This window comes from Triplophysa rosa, linkage group LG5 (genome assembly GCF_024868665.1).
Source record: "Triplophysa rosa linkage group LG5, Trosa_1v2, whole genome shotgun sequence".
NCBI classification, from domain to species: Eukaryota; Metazoa; Chordata; class Actinopteri; order Cypriniformes; family Nemacheilidae; genus Triplophysa; species Triplophysa rosa.
Window position 1 is genome coordinate 27,805,868 of NC_079894.1, and position 16,275 is coordinate 27,822,142.

Here is a 16,275-nt window from a genome sequence, read left to right on the forward strand (position 1 = left end):
AACAAGATTATACATGGAACAACAGTGAGTTTATTTTAGTGGTCATTTTACAAAAATATTACATATAATAATCGACTGACCAATAACAAAGTTATCTTGTAATAAGGGGAGACGTTTGTTTGGTCAACCTTAAAGATGTTTTATCAAAGCTAAACTTCAAATTTATTTTTGTATATCCAATGGGCTTTAAAAGGGGACTGACTAGTTATAGAAAGCTTTCCATGAGAAAATATTGCACATTGAAGAGCAAGAGGTTAATGTGGGGAGTGGTTTGCGAGTCTTCACACGCCCAGGTTCATTTACTCAATTTAAGTTCGTCACACTTCATTTACACATTTTTAGTCCTGTAATATTTAAAACAACATCAAGTCAAATAAAATGTGCCAAAGCCAGCAAACCTACAGAACCATAGAAACGTATGCAACACATAAGCTAATAAACACGTTTTTAAGGATGTACACATACAGTAAGGTTATAGAAACAAATATTAAGAACAATGAGGACATATTTATTTCCATGGATCTGTTGGCCGATGAAAGTGAAGACAGATGGTCCCGGAGCTCTATGGATATTTCTGGAGCCGGGTGGTTTTTGGGACTTTGGTGGGATTGAGAGGGGAAGGAAAGTTTGAGACATGAAACCCCAACTCAGTGAGGATAGAAATAAATTCAGACTGAAGATGAAGCCTAAGGCAATGTTCTCAGTCAAACACTGTAATACAAAAAAATGGCATGTTAAACATCATTGATTTAATTTTGCATCAAAATCTGATGTAAAAGGTTGCATTTGATGATTCTGGTTTATTATTGACAAACACATTGCATTGTGGGAGACAGGATTTCCCATTTTTATTCATTTAGCTTTTTAAAGGGATGAACATAAATATTGATAAAACAACCCAATGTTTTCTCAGTTTTATTGAGTATATTTTCCAGTCTTTCTGGGTCTCTGGACCTTTCAGCCAAGAGACCAGAGGGGGAGTTGAGGTGACTAAATTTGGTCACTGTGCTGTTGTGAAGTGTGTTCAGTCCTGTGCATTAGATTATTTATACGTTTGTTGATGCTTTTCATGTTAAATGGATCAAGACTAAAGAGTAACAAGGTTACATCTGGGCGGAGAGCAGGAAAACGAACCTACCACATTGCAAACCAAATATTAGTGAGATTTCAAAGAGTTTTTTTTTACTTTTGCTGTCAAATTACACAAATGTGTTGCTTATCTCACAAATAAATAGTACTGAGAGTGTTAAGGGTTGACGTCAGCTAATGCTCTTTTACTGACACCTACAGGTTAGATTCAGTACAACAGGACTAGACTCTTCGTGCTTATGCCAATAAAAATGCCATGTTGAAATTATGTGCAGTTCGGTTGAATTTGTCATTTTAATTTACAGACTTTACAAACATCTTAAGTTGAAAGTAGAGGACTTCATTAGATTTAAATATTTAAATGAAGAGGAACTTTAAACACTGCATGTATGTCTTAACTGGTTTGATAGTAATAAAACTGTAAACATTTGAAATTGGAACATTACTGCGTGAAACAAATAACAGTTCATATATTAAAAAAATGATTTAGAAATTAGAATTTTATTTTGTCTCAGTATTAAATGACACAAAACAAACTGCATCACCATTCATTTAGCGCTTTAAATGAAATAAATATAGAAAACGCAATAATCACAGATATAAGAGAGGAATTTCTTCTGTGTGATGTTACTCTTGAGATTCTGTCTTGTTGAAAATCTCAATAGTCTCTCCATCCCTGAGCTTCAACAACACTTGCTGGAGGTGCCACCTAGTGACAGAAGAGATGACAATTATCTCCTGTACAACAATATACATGACAACTCTGAAGAGTTTGGAGTAAAAACTAGTTCTGAGATTTGAACAGGAAAATTCTGGTTACCTGTTCATGAGAGTGTCTCTGGTTGAAGATGTGTAGAGATAACCTCCAGTATTTGACCCAGTAACTGGAATCTTTAACTGAAATTAATATAAAAGAGGATTAAAATAATGCTGACCAGCAGCAAATTATACATGTTCAATAAATACCCCTTTTTAGAATATTCTGATGTACTTTATAGCAAAAGCAGGTTTAAGTTGGTCAGTCCATCATATGAATCTAATGTTAAGATGCTGACCTGTGCGCTGTTGTGGTCCATGCGGTTGTGTCTGTCTGATAAATGGATGTTGTGGATTTTTAAAGGGGGTGCACCAAGACTGGCCATGGCTGTAGAATGATTGTTCAGCTCTTCAAGGGCCAGACGGTAGTACTCTGATTTAGCAAAATTTTCTTTAAGAGAGAACAAATGTGTAAAACACTTTAACAGGTGTCAGATGCAGTAATTAATGCATGTAATGCTGGTGACTTACTCTGCATGAGGTAATACATCATAGCGCAGCCTCCGCCGGTAACCACGGTGATGAAGATAGTCATCTGCTGCAGGAGACTGGTTGATCGACTCATCTTCAGTTCAGATAAACTGTATGAAGGTTTGTGCACTTTATAGAACAGCAGCGATGGTAGCACATTTTATTTACCTTACAAACTGAATACATCCCACTGGAATGAATGCACTAAAAGTACACATTTTTGGAGACACTCTAATACATTTTGGTGTAAAGGCTTGGTTTTGCAGATAAATGTTTTTCTAAATATACATGGTTTTCTAAGCAAAAATAACTTCTATACATCCCAGGATGCCCTTCATGAAGTCAGCTAATTGGCTCCGTTGAAAAAGGTATTATATACGGTTGTTTGTTATTATTTTTTAAATGTATTTAACATTTTGGGTCAATAAGAAATACCCATAATTTCAGTTGTGTTTATTCAATTACTGTGGCAAATAACAGAACAATTGCAACATGGTACATTGATATCACAGTATTTTTTATACACAGTATTATGCATCATATTCATGCATCATAAAATTTCGTACACCGGTGTCCTTTAAACAATACCATAGTACTATCATCCTATACAAGCAAGTAGCAGTGTAAAAATTACTGTACAATACAAGGTTTTATCATTGTCCTAACGTGTCTCGTATTTTTAAATGGTCACTACGTTATAAATGTCTTACAAAACGCCTAGATTAATTACAGAAGCTTCAGATATTTCGTGCGTCGATCTAAAATGTGGCCTATAATATTTATATTATGAACTTACCATCACATTGAAATCAGAAACTAACTACAGCGCAAGATGGGCGCGGCCATGTTCGTTCAAAAAAAAACTTTATTTAAACTGTTGTGAATATGAAGGACACACGAGTAGACCTTTGGCGATTTATTATGCTACAACAAAACGTCATATACGTCTATTTTTGAGTCTATGTTTTAATAATAAAGAAGTAATACATTTGAACGTGATCACGATTACATTAATGAGTATTCACCGCACTCAGTAGCCATATTTGCAATATGGGCATAGTTAAATAACATTTCCAGCCAGAAAATAATACGACACTTGCTCTACCAGAAATGTCATTTCTAAACTCAAATCTCGCAAAAAACCCCCATAAAATTAACAGACATACTTTTTTATTTAAAATATATTAAAACATCTTTTGAAGATCTGTACAGTACGGAGCTCCTCCACCAGAGAATCCTTAACGATGGATTATGATTAGAAAGCGGGATTTTATTCCCTGGAGTTGCCGTGTGTTACACTTTTTGCCTATTCATAATAGAAGTGCGGCGTCTTGTTATTGTGGACAATCTTTGGTATATATCACGAGTGACGTCAGACTTTCGTAACACACGAAAGAGTTACGAAAGTTCTTTCAGTTCCCACATTAGACTGTTCGGTTTACTCTTCTCTGCAAGTGTATTAGAGATCCAAGGACTGTCATTCAGAGGTGAGGACACTGGTGTTATTTGTAGACATGCACAAATGAGAAGGAATAATTTAGCGTTGTGTAATCTCCCGTTTTTGCCCCTTTTCTTATGTTTTTTTCCGACGCGGTGCAGGATTATGTAACGTTATTGTATTTAGAGTGCGATTAGGTCTGTCATGTAATCGACTTTATTGATGCTTTTCTGCAGTGCTCAAGTTTAGTGTTTTTAAAAGGACTTGATACAAGATACTCAGTCACGATAAAGCTGATATACGGAGTTATCGGGCAGACGCACATTCAGCAAACGTTGCTTTGTCATGCTGATTCTGTCTAATCTATCGTAGAAACCATCCAACCGCAACTGCATTAAACCAGCCATACATCGGATCTTTCTGAGCTTATACAATGTAAATCACATGTCTGAATGTCACCAATGTTACAGGAATCATGCGAGGATCAGTGGTGGTGGGTTTAGGCATTGCAGGATGTGTCAGATTAAGAGAACTACTCGCTCCTTTACCAGCCAGTGCTGCTGACAAACTCACTATCAAAGGCTTTGTTTCCAGGTCAGTAACGTTACATCAGACAAACATTCATCCATTTTTATATAAATCTCTCTCTCTATATATACTGTATATGAAGAGTTTGGTTCCAAAATGAGATATTTTTTAAAAAATCATGTTTTTATTGTGTTAGTTAGCTGTATTTTTTAGTTATTATGGCTTTAATCAAAACAAAGCAACTGAAGTTTGATTGATATTAATTGGAACGCACAATAAAAAAACATGATTTTTGACTAATTTGATCTCATTTTATAACCAAACTTCATATATAGGCTATATAGACATAATACAATATTACGATATTATTATAGAAGAACATGTGTGTGAATGTTTCTCTATAAATGATTGAAATGGTCAAATGACCATAGATGTTATTTTCCGTGCGATTGCTTTCTGTTTCCTTTATATGTCTTTTTTTGCTGTGCGTAGGAGGAGCCTTGAAGATCAGCAGGGAGTGAAACAGATCCCCATGACCGAAGCATTGAGCAGAGATGATATCCAGGTGGCTTTTATATGCACGGAAAACACCAATCATGAAGAACACATCAGGTGACCCACACAGATCTTCTCTTTCTGAATAAGCATATCTTGTAACCCTTCACATGTTACCGATCCTCTCTCATGTCTTTTCATCCTCAGACAATTTCTGGAGGCAGGAAAGCATGTGTGCGTGGAGTATCCCATGACTCTTAGCTACGCGTCTGCAGTGGATCTGTGGGATCTGGCTCAAGAGAAGGGTGAGCCGCAGACATGATCGAGACTGAAATCGCATTAAACCATGTGTTTATATTTGAAGCGTTAACAAGCCAGCCACACTATTTACGTTTTGATCTTACCTCCAGGGTTGGTGCTACATGAAGAACATATTGAACTTCTCACTCCTGACTTCAAACAGCTGAAAAAAGACATAGCTGGAAAAACGCTGGAGGAAGGAACGCTGCACTTCACAGGTATTATACTGAATCATAATACTGTGTCTGGCCACAACACAATATCTGTTTTTGAGGGGTGCGTTTCGTTTAGTCCGATAAATGCATTTCATTTTGTTCATCAGTTCCATCTCTATTATTTGTGGTTCCTAGGTGGCTCATTGAAGCCAGATTTTGGATTCCCGTCATTCAGTGGCATCGCCAGATTGACCTGGTTGGTTGATCTTTTCGGGAACCTTACAGTTACATCAGTGTCTCTGGTGGAGGAGAAAGAGAACAAATACATAAAGATGACGGCCCACCTTTTGACACAACAACAGAAGTAAGACCATCACCAAAGGGATACACAACCCAAAAATGAAAATTCTGTCAAAGAAAGATATTTGGAAAAATGTTAGCAACTGACGTTTCTGGGACATCATTGACTACCATAGTAGGAAAGATGAAAAAGGTAGTGAATGGTGCCCCAGAACGGTTTGCTTTCCTAAATTCTTCAAAATATCTAATTTTGTGTTCAGCATAACAAAATAAGCTACAAATATTTTCTTTTACTATGGTAGTCAATGGTGACCCAGAAATGTCAGTTGCTAACATTTTTCCAAATATCTTCGTGCAAAGAAATTCATACGGGTTTGGAACAACTGTGAGTAATTTATGACAGAATGTTTTATTTTTGGGTGGACCATCCCTTTAAAGTTCCTTATGTTTATTAAGAAATGCAAACTGAATACTGATATGTAGTTGACCATTTGGCAGGCTTTAGATTCCCGTTTATAAAGGGAAATGTTATGCTTTTCATGTAACTGATCATTCATTTTAAGATTTTACCTTATTATTTTTTTTGTCTTTGCAAAACAATGATGCTACTGTATGATGCTGGAGGGTTGTGAGTGGATGCTGGATGTTATAATTTCATATTGATAACTACAAGCCTTGTGTTTGTTTTTTTTATCTGTCACAGACCCCTTACATGGATGGAAGAACGAGGTCCAGGACTGGGCAGAGCCAAGCACGTTAACTTCCGCTTCCAGGACGTCACCATCACTGAACTACCTGCCGGTCGGCGGGAGCCGGTGGGTTTATTCATGCAGGATATGGTGCTGTTTGGCCAGAAGCTGCAGGGAGACGTGCCGGCTGAGGAGCTTCAGGCCGAGAAGAACAGAATCCTGCACTGTCTGGAGCTGGCAGACCGCATACGACAGCTCAGCGAGAGCAGACAGGCGTGAAACTGCGCAGACGGATGATAGAAATGAACCGCTGCGAGCTCAGAGCTGGTGTTCCAATGAAGGCCTAAATGTCAGTTTTGCCTTACCGTCTGCTGTGGTATTAAGGGATAGAGGTTTTAGAACGGATGCAACAGATCTGCCTGTTTTTTTTTTTTTTATGTTAAGGGACGGGTCTGTCGTCATTTGCTGACCCTCATGTTGTTACACACAATAAAGTTCATATTATACAGTGGCATAACATTATGACTACAGGCAGCTTTTTGGAAGAAAATCATGAAACTCGAGCAGCATGAGTGGTGAGCAAATTACATTATCATTGTTTTAAGATTTGAGGCTTGAAAATGGAATTTAATATCATTTTACAGCTTGAATTGCAAAAACAGGAATCGTGTAGGCTAATTGTATTAGTTTAGAATCAAAGTTTTGAATTGAAAGGTGATGTCATTGTTTTACGTATAACCAGTAAACTAACACATTCCTTTATTATATCACGTGACTCATAACTGTAGTGTTTATTAATTAACGTTACTATGGGAGTTAATTATCCTACTATGGGAGTCAATGGGGGTCAAGATCTGTTTGGTTACAAGCATTCTTCCAAATATCTTTCTCTGTGTTCATCAGAACAAATTAATGTATACAGATTTGGAACGACTGGAAGGTGAGTAAACGATGACAGAATTTTCATTTTTGGGTGAAGTATCCCATTAGAAATCAGTTTTCTTTGCTGTCTGGGAAGGTCTGATAAATAAAGGCATGTTTTTTTAACGAGTCTAAACAGTTAACCAACATCTTTGTTTATGGTGATCCCAAGTCTTTTGTTGGGCCTGTTTTACCTAGTTTGACCATTTTTGTGACATTTTCATTTACTTGCTTTTGCCTCAAGTCTCATGACTGTTATAATAGTTTCAACAATAATTCACAAAATCATTCTGTACAGACATGTTCATAAAAAGTGAATAATATAGGTGTCAACTAATAGGCTACTATTAAAATGGATAAATATTTCTTTCCATCCATTCCCATTCTTCTCAATACAAAAATAGTCTTCTCTAATGGTTTTTGACAGGTTTATCATCATGTCTATAAGAACAGTGTGCCTTCAACATTGCAACTATAGACCTGCTATATAATGTTTTTATAGTTAAGATCTCAGCAGCAGCAGCAGCAACGAATGAAATCTGGCATTTATGAATCACAACTTAAATATGAAGCATAATCTAATCGATGATATTATTTTTGAAAGGGCAAAACCACAATTGCAACTTCCATTTGAAGGAAATTCAGTCACATTTGCCGATGAGCGATGCAAAAAGTCTCTCCTTTCATACACAGATGTGAACTTCAGTTAACTTTGACCCCCTTGTATATACTTCATAAATCTACATTTTAATAAGAGGAAGTGAAGTGTTTTCATTTCTTCAATCGACAGTTTCAACCTCTGATTCACCTCCAAAAAAGGTTGATAAACGTACAACTGCATTTCAGTGATACGGTGAAATAACATGGGCATAAAGCGGTGTTGTTAAACAGCAATAATAGCATTTTTAATCACAAAATACTTTTATTTACATACTGTAAGAAACAATGTAAATGAAATGCGGATGCAGAGTTTCAAAAAGCAAATGAAACCAAAACTTCCACAGTGACCACAGCTTATAGTCACAAAAAAGACAAAAGAATATTAAAAGAACAAGTGTGGATTGATCATTTTCATTAATTAACATAGTAGGTAACCTAAATGAATAAAGGAGGACACTTTTACAGCATTAATCAATCGGATGTTGCTTATTTCCACACACACATTTTTTCCAAATTTCCATTATAAACAAATATGAATTAACAACGAAGAACAGTCGATTAAAAAAAAAACAAGAATAATAAAGGGTTTTAAAAGTGTTCATTGTTATTTCATGATGCATTGAATCTTTGTGTTTTAGTCTCTGGAATATCAGTGCTACACTTCTGTGCATGAAGCAATTGATCTCACACAGTGAGCCTGTATATGCACACATACCTCCATCATCATGACACAAACAGAACCAAAGTCAAGTTTTAACAAAAATGTAAAAAAAACCCCCAGAAAAAATCAGGCATGTATAAATGTCAATGTTCAAGTTTACAGCACATCACAATGACTTAGTCTTAACCTTCAACTAACAGATCTTTCCTGACGGTTCTCACACGTTACGCCCCTCACACCCCGAGAACAGCACGGCATTCTGGGATGCTTCTTTCAGAGTCAAAGGAATGCAAGATGACAGTCTCAACAGGAAGACGACAAGGTCTTGGGCTCTCACGTGGACTTCTGTCGATAGTGAAGTGTCAGATCTCCACCAGTCTTCCAGATAAAATGCTTCACAGACCTAAGGTCCATGTTTGGATCCAAAACCTGCAAAAGATAGCAAACTTCATTCACAAAGTAGCTTGATCTCAGCATTTCATGTAATGGTGTGGGTCAGTAAATTGTCTCACCTGATCCTGACACACGAGCTCAATCTTCTCCTCGGCCACCACTGCAACATCTTCCTCTTTCTCCTGCTCTCCCGGCTTCTCATTGCCTGACGAGTTGGTGGTTTGTGACTCGGAGTCCAGGTTGATGATCTTCTCGTAAACATGTTCCATCACTTTCCGCACCTGCAGCATGTCGCTGGCGGACAGACGATCCCTAAAACAAGAAAGTGATGAAACTAAGACCGTCTCTTTCCTGGACACGGTTTCTAAAGATTTCTTTAAGAATCGACATGAATCTAGAAAACGTTTTTTAAAAACATACTTCTTTAGTGTTTTGGCCCCAGACGATGAATGAGGTTGGAGGTAGAAAGGAATCTTGTTGAATTTTGGCATGTTTTTCTGTAGAAGAAAAATAAGTAAATATACAACAAAACACTCAGGACAAATGCATGAATAACTGATTGCAACACTCACATCTACAGTGATGTCAATAACCCACTGAGGTACAGTCTCATTCAGTAACACGGACTCCGTCTCTCCTCCAGAATCACGACACAATAATCTAGAATAATAAAACAGCTTACTATAAATATACAAGATACAAAAGGTCAGGTGAGTTTGAACTTCACCAGAATTGTGAGTTGTTATTCTGACCTAAACAACGTTCTTCCACCTGCTTCACCAAAGATGACAGGTGTGTGAGGAGGAACCTGAAAATACCCGTTGCCCTTTTGAAGTCGGCTCTCTGATTCCTGTTCACCATTTTCTAGAAAATAAAGACTTATTGATTCTTAGTATTTACAGTTTCAGAAATATGTCTGGAAGCTTTGGTTTGAGATTGCAAAATGAATTCAAATTTTATTTTCATTTTAAATAACATTAGTATATATTATATACTATATTCAAAAACTGGAATGAATATATTTCACATTCTTTCTGTTAAATGTTTTACTTTGCAGTACATAAAGCAAGAAAATGTTATTGCAATTCATTGCGATATGAATGCGATTAATGCTGTCATTGCACATTTGCAATATGTCCACAATTTTGATTTATCACGCAGCCCTATTCCAGAAAACTAAAAACTATTTCATTCAAAATTTGTACTTTCTATTTATTTTTGTGCTTAAGAAATAAAGGCGTACCGTGGTTGTGCTCGCTCTCCTCCTCATCCATCGGGTTACTATGGGTTCTGGGCCAGAACTCCAGCAGGGCCTGTAGAAGAAGCCCACCCAGATTTACTGTAACAAACACAAACACGGTTATTATTGTGAGGTCAGAACATGAATGTTTTAAAACCAATGAGTGAGAAAATACAGTATTGCTTAATTAAGCAGGAGCTTAATCACGTCTGTATAGTTGTATTCTTCATTTATATTCATATATCATTGACTAACTAGATATTAACAAATTCTGGAATTGTCAAGTCATCGCACAAACATTTTTGCCTAGGTTATGAAAAATGATTTTTTTTGCAGAGCGTCTAAAAATATTGTATATCAGCTTTTAGCTTTTAGAGAACTACTCGACTTTCACAAAAACAATGATGCACTATAGGAAGACATAATTCAGAAACATACATTTAGGGTCAGAACCATCTTGACTTGTAAAACCAGCATCTTTAGCAGCCACCCACGCTGCGAAACAGTCGCTTTCCTCCAGTGTGATTGTCAACATCTAACCAAAAGAACAAAGTCAACCCAACCTGTTATTTTTATCCGAAACAGATCAAGAACAATGGGTCTCTTATGCTCACCCCTGTTTTAAGATCTACGGAAAACCAGTTTGGCACGTAGACCATCTTGAACCTCTTTTTGACTTCTTCATCAAAGTCTACTTTCCCCAGATCTTCCCCTTTACACGCCTACAAAACATCACAACACAATTCCATGATTGTTGGCTATAAAAAGCATGGCAGGTAACAGTGAATGGTGATGATCTGCTCTTACTTTGAGGATGTCCCAGAATGCCACATTGTTATCTGTGTCTTTGGTGAGGATGTGCCGTTTGTCATTGAGAATATGACACTGAACGATGCTGGTGCCACCTGAAATCAAGCGCAAAGTTAAAAACCATAAACGTCATTTCATCCAGCATTATTGACTGATTGTTAAAGAATAAACATGCACATTTGATGCTGACAGTCAGATGTAGTTTCTGCTGGTTATTCATTCACCTTTGATGACTTGCTCGGGTTGTGTGCACAGTGGAGTTAAAGGGGCGCTGCAGTCATTGTCATAATCCCCAGATGTCCTGAAGTTAAGCATTCCCTTCAGAGACTGACACAAAAACACATGAGCCGGCAAAGAGAATATGATTTCAGATAAAAGATATCTGATGCCACAACTGGACATTATTGACATAAAAAGGAGTAGCTCACCCAAAAATGACCATTTTGATATCATGACACATAAGAACTATTATCGTTGTCCTTCTTTAGGTAAACTCTCTTTTGAAGGAAACATGGGTTGTGACTCACCCATTTGTTTACAAATGATTTGGTCGTGGCCACCCAAATGGCTTGAGGAGGATCTGCTGATCTGTCCAACTCCATCTGCATAGAGTCAAGAGGCAAAGAAAAGTTCAACAGAAGATATTAGCAAAACGTGTTGCCAGAGCTTTTTTTTACATACCAAGCAGTACAAGCCAACCTCAGACACACACGAGACTCTAGTTTAACAGTGTCATGTGATGTGGCTTTCAGTTTTCTGATTGTTGTATCCCGTTTAGCTTTGTCTTGTATACACCTTGCCTAAGTCACACCTCTCGCTCACCTTTAGAACCGGAGCAGTCTCTTCGCACACCAGCACACGTGTGTCGGGGTTACGCAGATCTGTGCAGTAGATCTTTTTGTCCCGTCCACCGGAGTAGACGTGTGTGAAGGCCTCGTTCACCTGCAGCACCCACACGCCTTCGTCGTGGACCCGGTATGTGGCGATACACCGCTGCTGGCCGAGAGACCACAATCGTATCGTGCCATCCGAGCTACCGGAGAGACACTAGACAGGGAATGAGGGTGCCGATATGATATTATACATGGATCACAACACGATACTGTAATCCTTTACTTGTTTCTCTTTCATTCGCATTTTACTTTGGGACTTTACACAATTACATAGAAAAATAATGACAGATAATATGTGTTAAAATAATGACGTTCTGACAGGGGAGCTTCAAGACCTACCTGAGTTCCGTCTCTGTTTAGTAATAAAGATCTGACATTGTCTGTGTGACCTTTCAGCTTCATTAATTTGGCACACGTGCGTGGATCCCAGACCCTCAAGACCTTATACAAAACACAAACCAGCCCTTTAACAAATAAAAAATCTTTACATTTCAACCTGTAGTAACGTGAACATCAGTGAGCTTTTTTTTTTTTTAGATTTTTAGATTTTAGATTCAATTTATTGTCATTGCACATGTACAAGGCAACGAAATGTGACCTCTGCATTTAACCCATCCAGAGAGTAGTGAACACACGTACCCCCGGAGCAGTGGGCAGCTATCACTACAGCGCCCGGGGAGCAAGTAGGGATAAGGTGCCTTGCTCAAGGGCACCTCAGTTGTTACCCGCCGGCCCTGGGAATCGAACCGGCAACCTTCTGGTCATGAGTCCGACTCCCTAACCATTAGGCCACAACTGCCCTAAACTGCCTTTTCTTTGTGTAAATGAAACAGCTCGAACACAAACCTTCTCTGTGGATCCTGAGACGATAGCCGTTCCCGACTGGTTCATTGCAAGACTGTAGATGGAGTCCTTATTTCCGCTCAATGAAGAAGCTGTGTGAAGAGAGAGACGCAGACAATAGAGCACTCGCTTTGTTTTCAAGATCATTTGTTCAATTGCAATTACTTACAAAATGCGATCAAAAGTTATAAAACAGAATGTTGACTCACTCGTGACAGTGTTATTAGAGGCGGTCAGAGCTGTTAGTGTGTTCACATCCCACAGAAAGATCTGTCTGTCCAGCCCGGCCGAAGCCACCAGCTCTTTGTCTTTAGCGTATGCTAAAGCTTTGACGTAATCCTAAAGAAACACAACCACCTCAGGCATTATTAACACAGGCTCGAGTTGTACAGAAAAAGCAAGAACTTCCTCAAAATTAAAATCAGATTGGGTATATATATTAAAAACATACAAACCTTATGTGTCCGTAATGTAGACATGCAGAATCCTTTGTGTGCGTTCCAGACTTTGACTGTGGTATCTGAAGAGGCGGATACCACTACAAGACAGAACAGTACACTTCAGCATTTAAATATACATCTGATGGTCGTCAAACAGCCTGACGTTTCTGCACAGAGGATTTGAGATGCTTAGACGCACATGTTTTTCCGTTACAGCAGAGGATGATGTCATTCACCCAGTCTGTGTGATGCTCCATTGAAGCGATGTATGAGTCCTGCTGTAATAACAGAAACACAATAAGAAAAACACATGAAACATTTCGAGGATGATGAAATTGTGTTTTGGAGTATTAACAGCTTTCCGTACTGGTCATTTTAACAGCTGACAGAGGAATGATCACGAATATATTGTGGATTTCTGAAAATTATCAACCAGACGCATTTATATTTACACGTCATTTAGGAAAAGCGGGTTGTACTTTGTGTTGATTGACAGTCCATATTCTGATGATGGAGTCTCTGCCCGCTGTGAAGAGTCTGTTAAGAGCAGGATCCAACTGAAGAGCATTGACACCATTACGATTGAATTTCTCCACTTCATCTCTGATCACATACGAAACCTGTAAACAAACCATTATCAATAACGTCATTTGTACGACAGATAAAGTAATTAAGATTACAACGAGAGCAAACAGGCTTGTGAATCTCTCATAAAAAGATTATTCATGTCGCAATATACCGGTTATGGCATCTTGTAAACAGCAAAGTTGGTCATAGAATGGTATTCTTTTGGGTAATATACCAAATGATAATATAGTACCATGGTAATACAGTGGCATACCATCGCTGCACGCTGCATTATGAATAATATGAACTATAGCACAGTGCTCAAACTACGTCAAACCATCTATTAAAGTAATTCATAAATGTATTTATTTAAGTATTAACTTTAACTCGCGTAAAGCCAGCACATGATGATTAAATGACTTTAAGAGATCTGTCAATCATTTTAAGAGAAATATTACCTGTACTTTCCTTCGTCCTGCAGCGTTCTGCCTGTGAAGGGTCGCCATCTTGCTTGTTGACAATCACAGAATGCGTCACTTCCGCCGAGGATGGGAAGTAGTCAATCACGTGAACGTATGTCACATTCGACCGCTCCATACTCGCCGACGCGTCCGCCATCTTGGAACGGTGACCGTTACAGTAAAATCAACGAGTTTTTCAAGAATTCATAACATTGCACAGCCCCTTTTTGTAAGGACCAAAATTTAAAATGAAATTTATGGTGTAGGGTAATTGGGAAACCTTTCACAGGTGAGTATTACAGGCGAGTAAACTATATGGTAACTTAGTAATGTTGTGTTAGCTAGCGACTTTGTCTTGTATTGTGTTAGTTTAACTAAAGAGTTTCTATACTTTTTGGTTTAACATTTTTAACATGTATGGATCTTCACAACAGCACATAACACTTGATATTCATGCATGCATACCAGTGGCAAACCCTCAGGGCCCTCTATGCCCTCTGTGATGACCTAAACTATCGTAAAAAATTATATTTAAAAAATATATTTTCAATAAAAGTCGTCCGATTTTCCCTATTACATTTGTATATTTGTATATTTGCGGACTCTATCCACGTGAGATTTCCAAGTCTCACGAGAGTATTTCAAGATCACGGAGCAGTCGCAGTTCTGTGATGTCATACGCTGTCTGCGCAGCCTGCGCATGCTGCAAGAAGTCGAACGTGTGCTTACGAAAGGGAGCCTTCTGTTAGCATACCGCTGGCTGACAGTACAGTAAATCAATGGGAGAGATTAATTTTGAGTGACAGTAAAACTGACCAATCATATCATCTTTCTAAACGGGCGCGCTTTGTTTTTTGCTAACTTTCCGCCATCTGGAGGGTTCACCAGCAATCTCGTAAAGCGGAAGAAGCACCCGAAGCAGGTTCGCCAAACTTAAAAAAAAAGAAGAAATGTGGAAAACCTAATTAAAAATGCAAAACACTAACAGCCTGTGAACGAACTTTGTTACCAAGTCTCGGATAAAAGAGAAAAGCTGATAAACGTTGTTCAAAACAACAGGAGGAAGACTTTGTTATCAAGTAATTTGATCATCAAATTGTAAGTTATTTATGATTTATTAGGCCGCCGTGCCTCAATTCATTCTGGTTGCTGATGTGAGCTTAATTTGAGACGAGTGATTTTGACTGGTCAGTCTTAAATTGAACATATTGTGCATATTTTCTGTTATTCTGCATAACAGTGACATTTTATCAGATAAATGGTAAATTTACTACGTCCAGTTCCACACGTTTAGTTCACAGTAACGTTACCAGTTTCATATTAAGATTTATAATAATCACTGTTTATTCGCTGGTGAATCTATGTTTGCTGTTGTGCGTGCGCAGAGGGCCAAGGCTCAAACGTCACGGTTCGCTACTGATGCATAATGCAGAAGCTGTCAACTTTCTCTCGAATGTTCATGGACCGGTTTTGACTGTGACAAACTTACACATGTAGCCTATAGCTATGAAGAAACAGACGCTAAAGCTCACTAGAGGCGCCGTTGACAGGCACTTTAGTTTTCACAAATGAAGTACACTCATAGTTGTCCTATTTTTGTATAGAACATAAGAGGCCTGAATCTAAAAACTGTAGGGATAACTTTTAGTAATGTAGAACTGTTAGGCTATATGAAATCGGTTCATGAAATGTTTTTAAGTGTCTTTAAAACGTCTCCAGTTACTGACGTAACCTCGGTTCCCTGAGAAGCGGGAACGAGACATTGCGGAAGCTATGGGAACTCTTCCCTTCTTCACTTTCCTGAAGTCTTATTGGATAACGCCAGTGAGAACTGGCAATTGTCGCAAGACATGCAACAGTATGCAAATACTGACGAACCCTGACAGTATAAATACGGTTCCCAGCGACAATACTCAACTCAACTCAACTCAACTTTATTTATATAGCGCTTTTACAATTTTCATTTATACAAAGCAGCTGTACATGAGACACATTGACTACAAGCAAAACAATCAAAGTTGTACCTGCAAAAACAAGAAAAGGTTGAAAACACAGAAGACAGACACACCCACACACAAAACACTCCACACACACAACACGCACAC

General features: G+C 38.1%; 3 protein-coding genes across 3 annotated transcripts; 1 reads left to right on the top strand and 2 right to left on the bottom strand.

Annotated features, from left to right (window-relative positions):
- Nucleotides 1-805: 805 nt before the first annotated feature.
- LOC130554772 (cytochrome c oxidase assembly factor 1 homolog) lies at nt 806-3,230 on the bottom strand. Its single transcript, XM_057334638.1, has 5 exons — nt 3,173-3,230; nt 2,377-2,486; nt 2,145-2,296; nt 1,910-1,986; nt 806-1,798 (listed from the first exon to the last, which is right to left on the bottom strand). Exons 2-5 carry the CDS (start codon nt 2,468-2,470, stop codon nt 1,717-1,719), a joined length of 405 nt encoding a protein of 134 aa, XP_057190621.1. The 5' UTR covers nt 2,471-2,486; nt 3,173-3,230; the 3' UTR covers nt 806-1,716.
- A 523-nt stretch (nt 3,231-3,753) lies between these two features.
- blvra (biliverdin reductase A) lies at nt 3,754-7,332 on the top strand. Its single transcript, XM_057334634.1, has 7 exons — nt 3,754-3,863; nt 4,285-4,408; nt 4,835-4,954; nt 5,045-5,142; nt 5,248-5,355; nt 5,488-5,656; nt 6,296-7,332. The coding sequence occupies exons 2-7, from the start codon at nt 4,290-4,292 to the stop codon at nt 6,558-6,560; spliced, it is 879 nt and encodes a 292-aa protein (XP_057190617.1). The 5' UTR covers nt 3,754-3,863; nt 4,285-4,289; the 3' UTR covers nt 6,561-7,332.
- Nucleotides 7,333-7,458: 126 nt separating this feature from the next.
- wdr48b (WD repeat domain 48b) lies at nt 7,459-14,222 on the bottom strand. The gene is made up of 19 exons (XM_057334609.1): nt 14,168-14,222; nt 13,622-13,762; nt 13,342-13,420; nt 13,158-13,240; nt 12,912-13,041; nt 12,706-12,794; nt 12,199-12,300; nt 11,789-12,013; nt 11,494-11,568; nt 11,191-11,293; nt 10,964-11,061; nt 10,771-10,878; nt 10,595-10,691; nt 10,160-10,255; nt 9,669-9,780; nt 9,489-9,576; nt 9,337-9,413; nt 9,036-9,228; nt 7,459-8,952 (listed from the first exon to the last, which is right to left on the bottom strand). Exons 1-19 carry the CDS (start codon nt 14,213-14,215, stop codon nt 8,857-8,859), a joined length of 2,040 nt encoding a protein of 679 aa, XP_057190592.1. The 5' UTR covers nt 14,216-14,222; the 3' UTR covers nt 7,459-8,856.
- Nucleotides 14,223-16,275: the final 2,053 nt, after the last annotated feature.

Coding starts and splice junctions, on each gene's coding strand:
- LOC130554772 (XM_057334638.1), bottom strand. CDS start 2,470: ATGAGTCGATCAACCAGTCTCCTGCAGCAGATGACTATCTTCATCACC. Junction 2,297..2,376: donor GATGTATTACCTCATGCAGA/GTAAGTCACCAG, acceptor TCTCTCTTAAAG/AAAATTTTGCTAAATCAGAG. Junction 1,799..1,909: donor AGAGACACTCTCATGAACAG/GTAACCAGAATT, acceptor TTCTGTCACTAG/GTGGCACCTCCAGCAAGTGT.
- wdr48b (XM_057334609.1), bottom strand. CDS start 14,215: ATGGCGACCCTTCACAGGCAGAACGCTGCAGGACGAAGGAAAGTACAG. Junction 12,795..12,911: donor CTCTAATAACACTGTCACGA/GTGAGTCAACAT, acceptor CTCTTCACACAG/CTTCTTCATTGAGCGGAAAT. Junction 11,062..11,190: donor ACCCGAGCAAGTCATCAAAG/GTGAATGAATAA, acceptor GCTTGATTTCAG/GTGGCACCAGCATCGTTCAG.
- blvra (XM_057334634.1), top strand. CDS start 4,290: ATGCGAGGATCAGTGGTGGTGGGTTTAGGCATTGCAGGATGTGTCAGA. Junction 5,143..5,247: donor GGATCTGGCTCAAGAGAAGG/GTGAGCCGCAGA, acceptor TCTTACCTCCAG/GGTTGGTGCTACATGAAGAA. Junction 5,657..6,295: donor CTTTTGACACAACAACAGAA/GTAAGACCATCA, acceptor TATCTGTCACAG/ACCCCTTACATGGATGGAAG.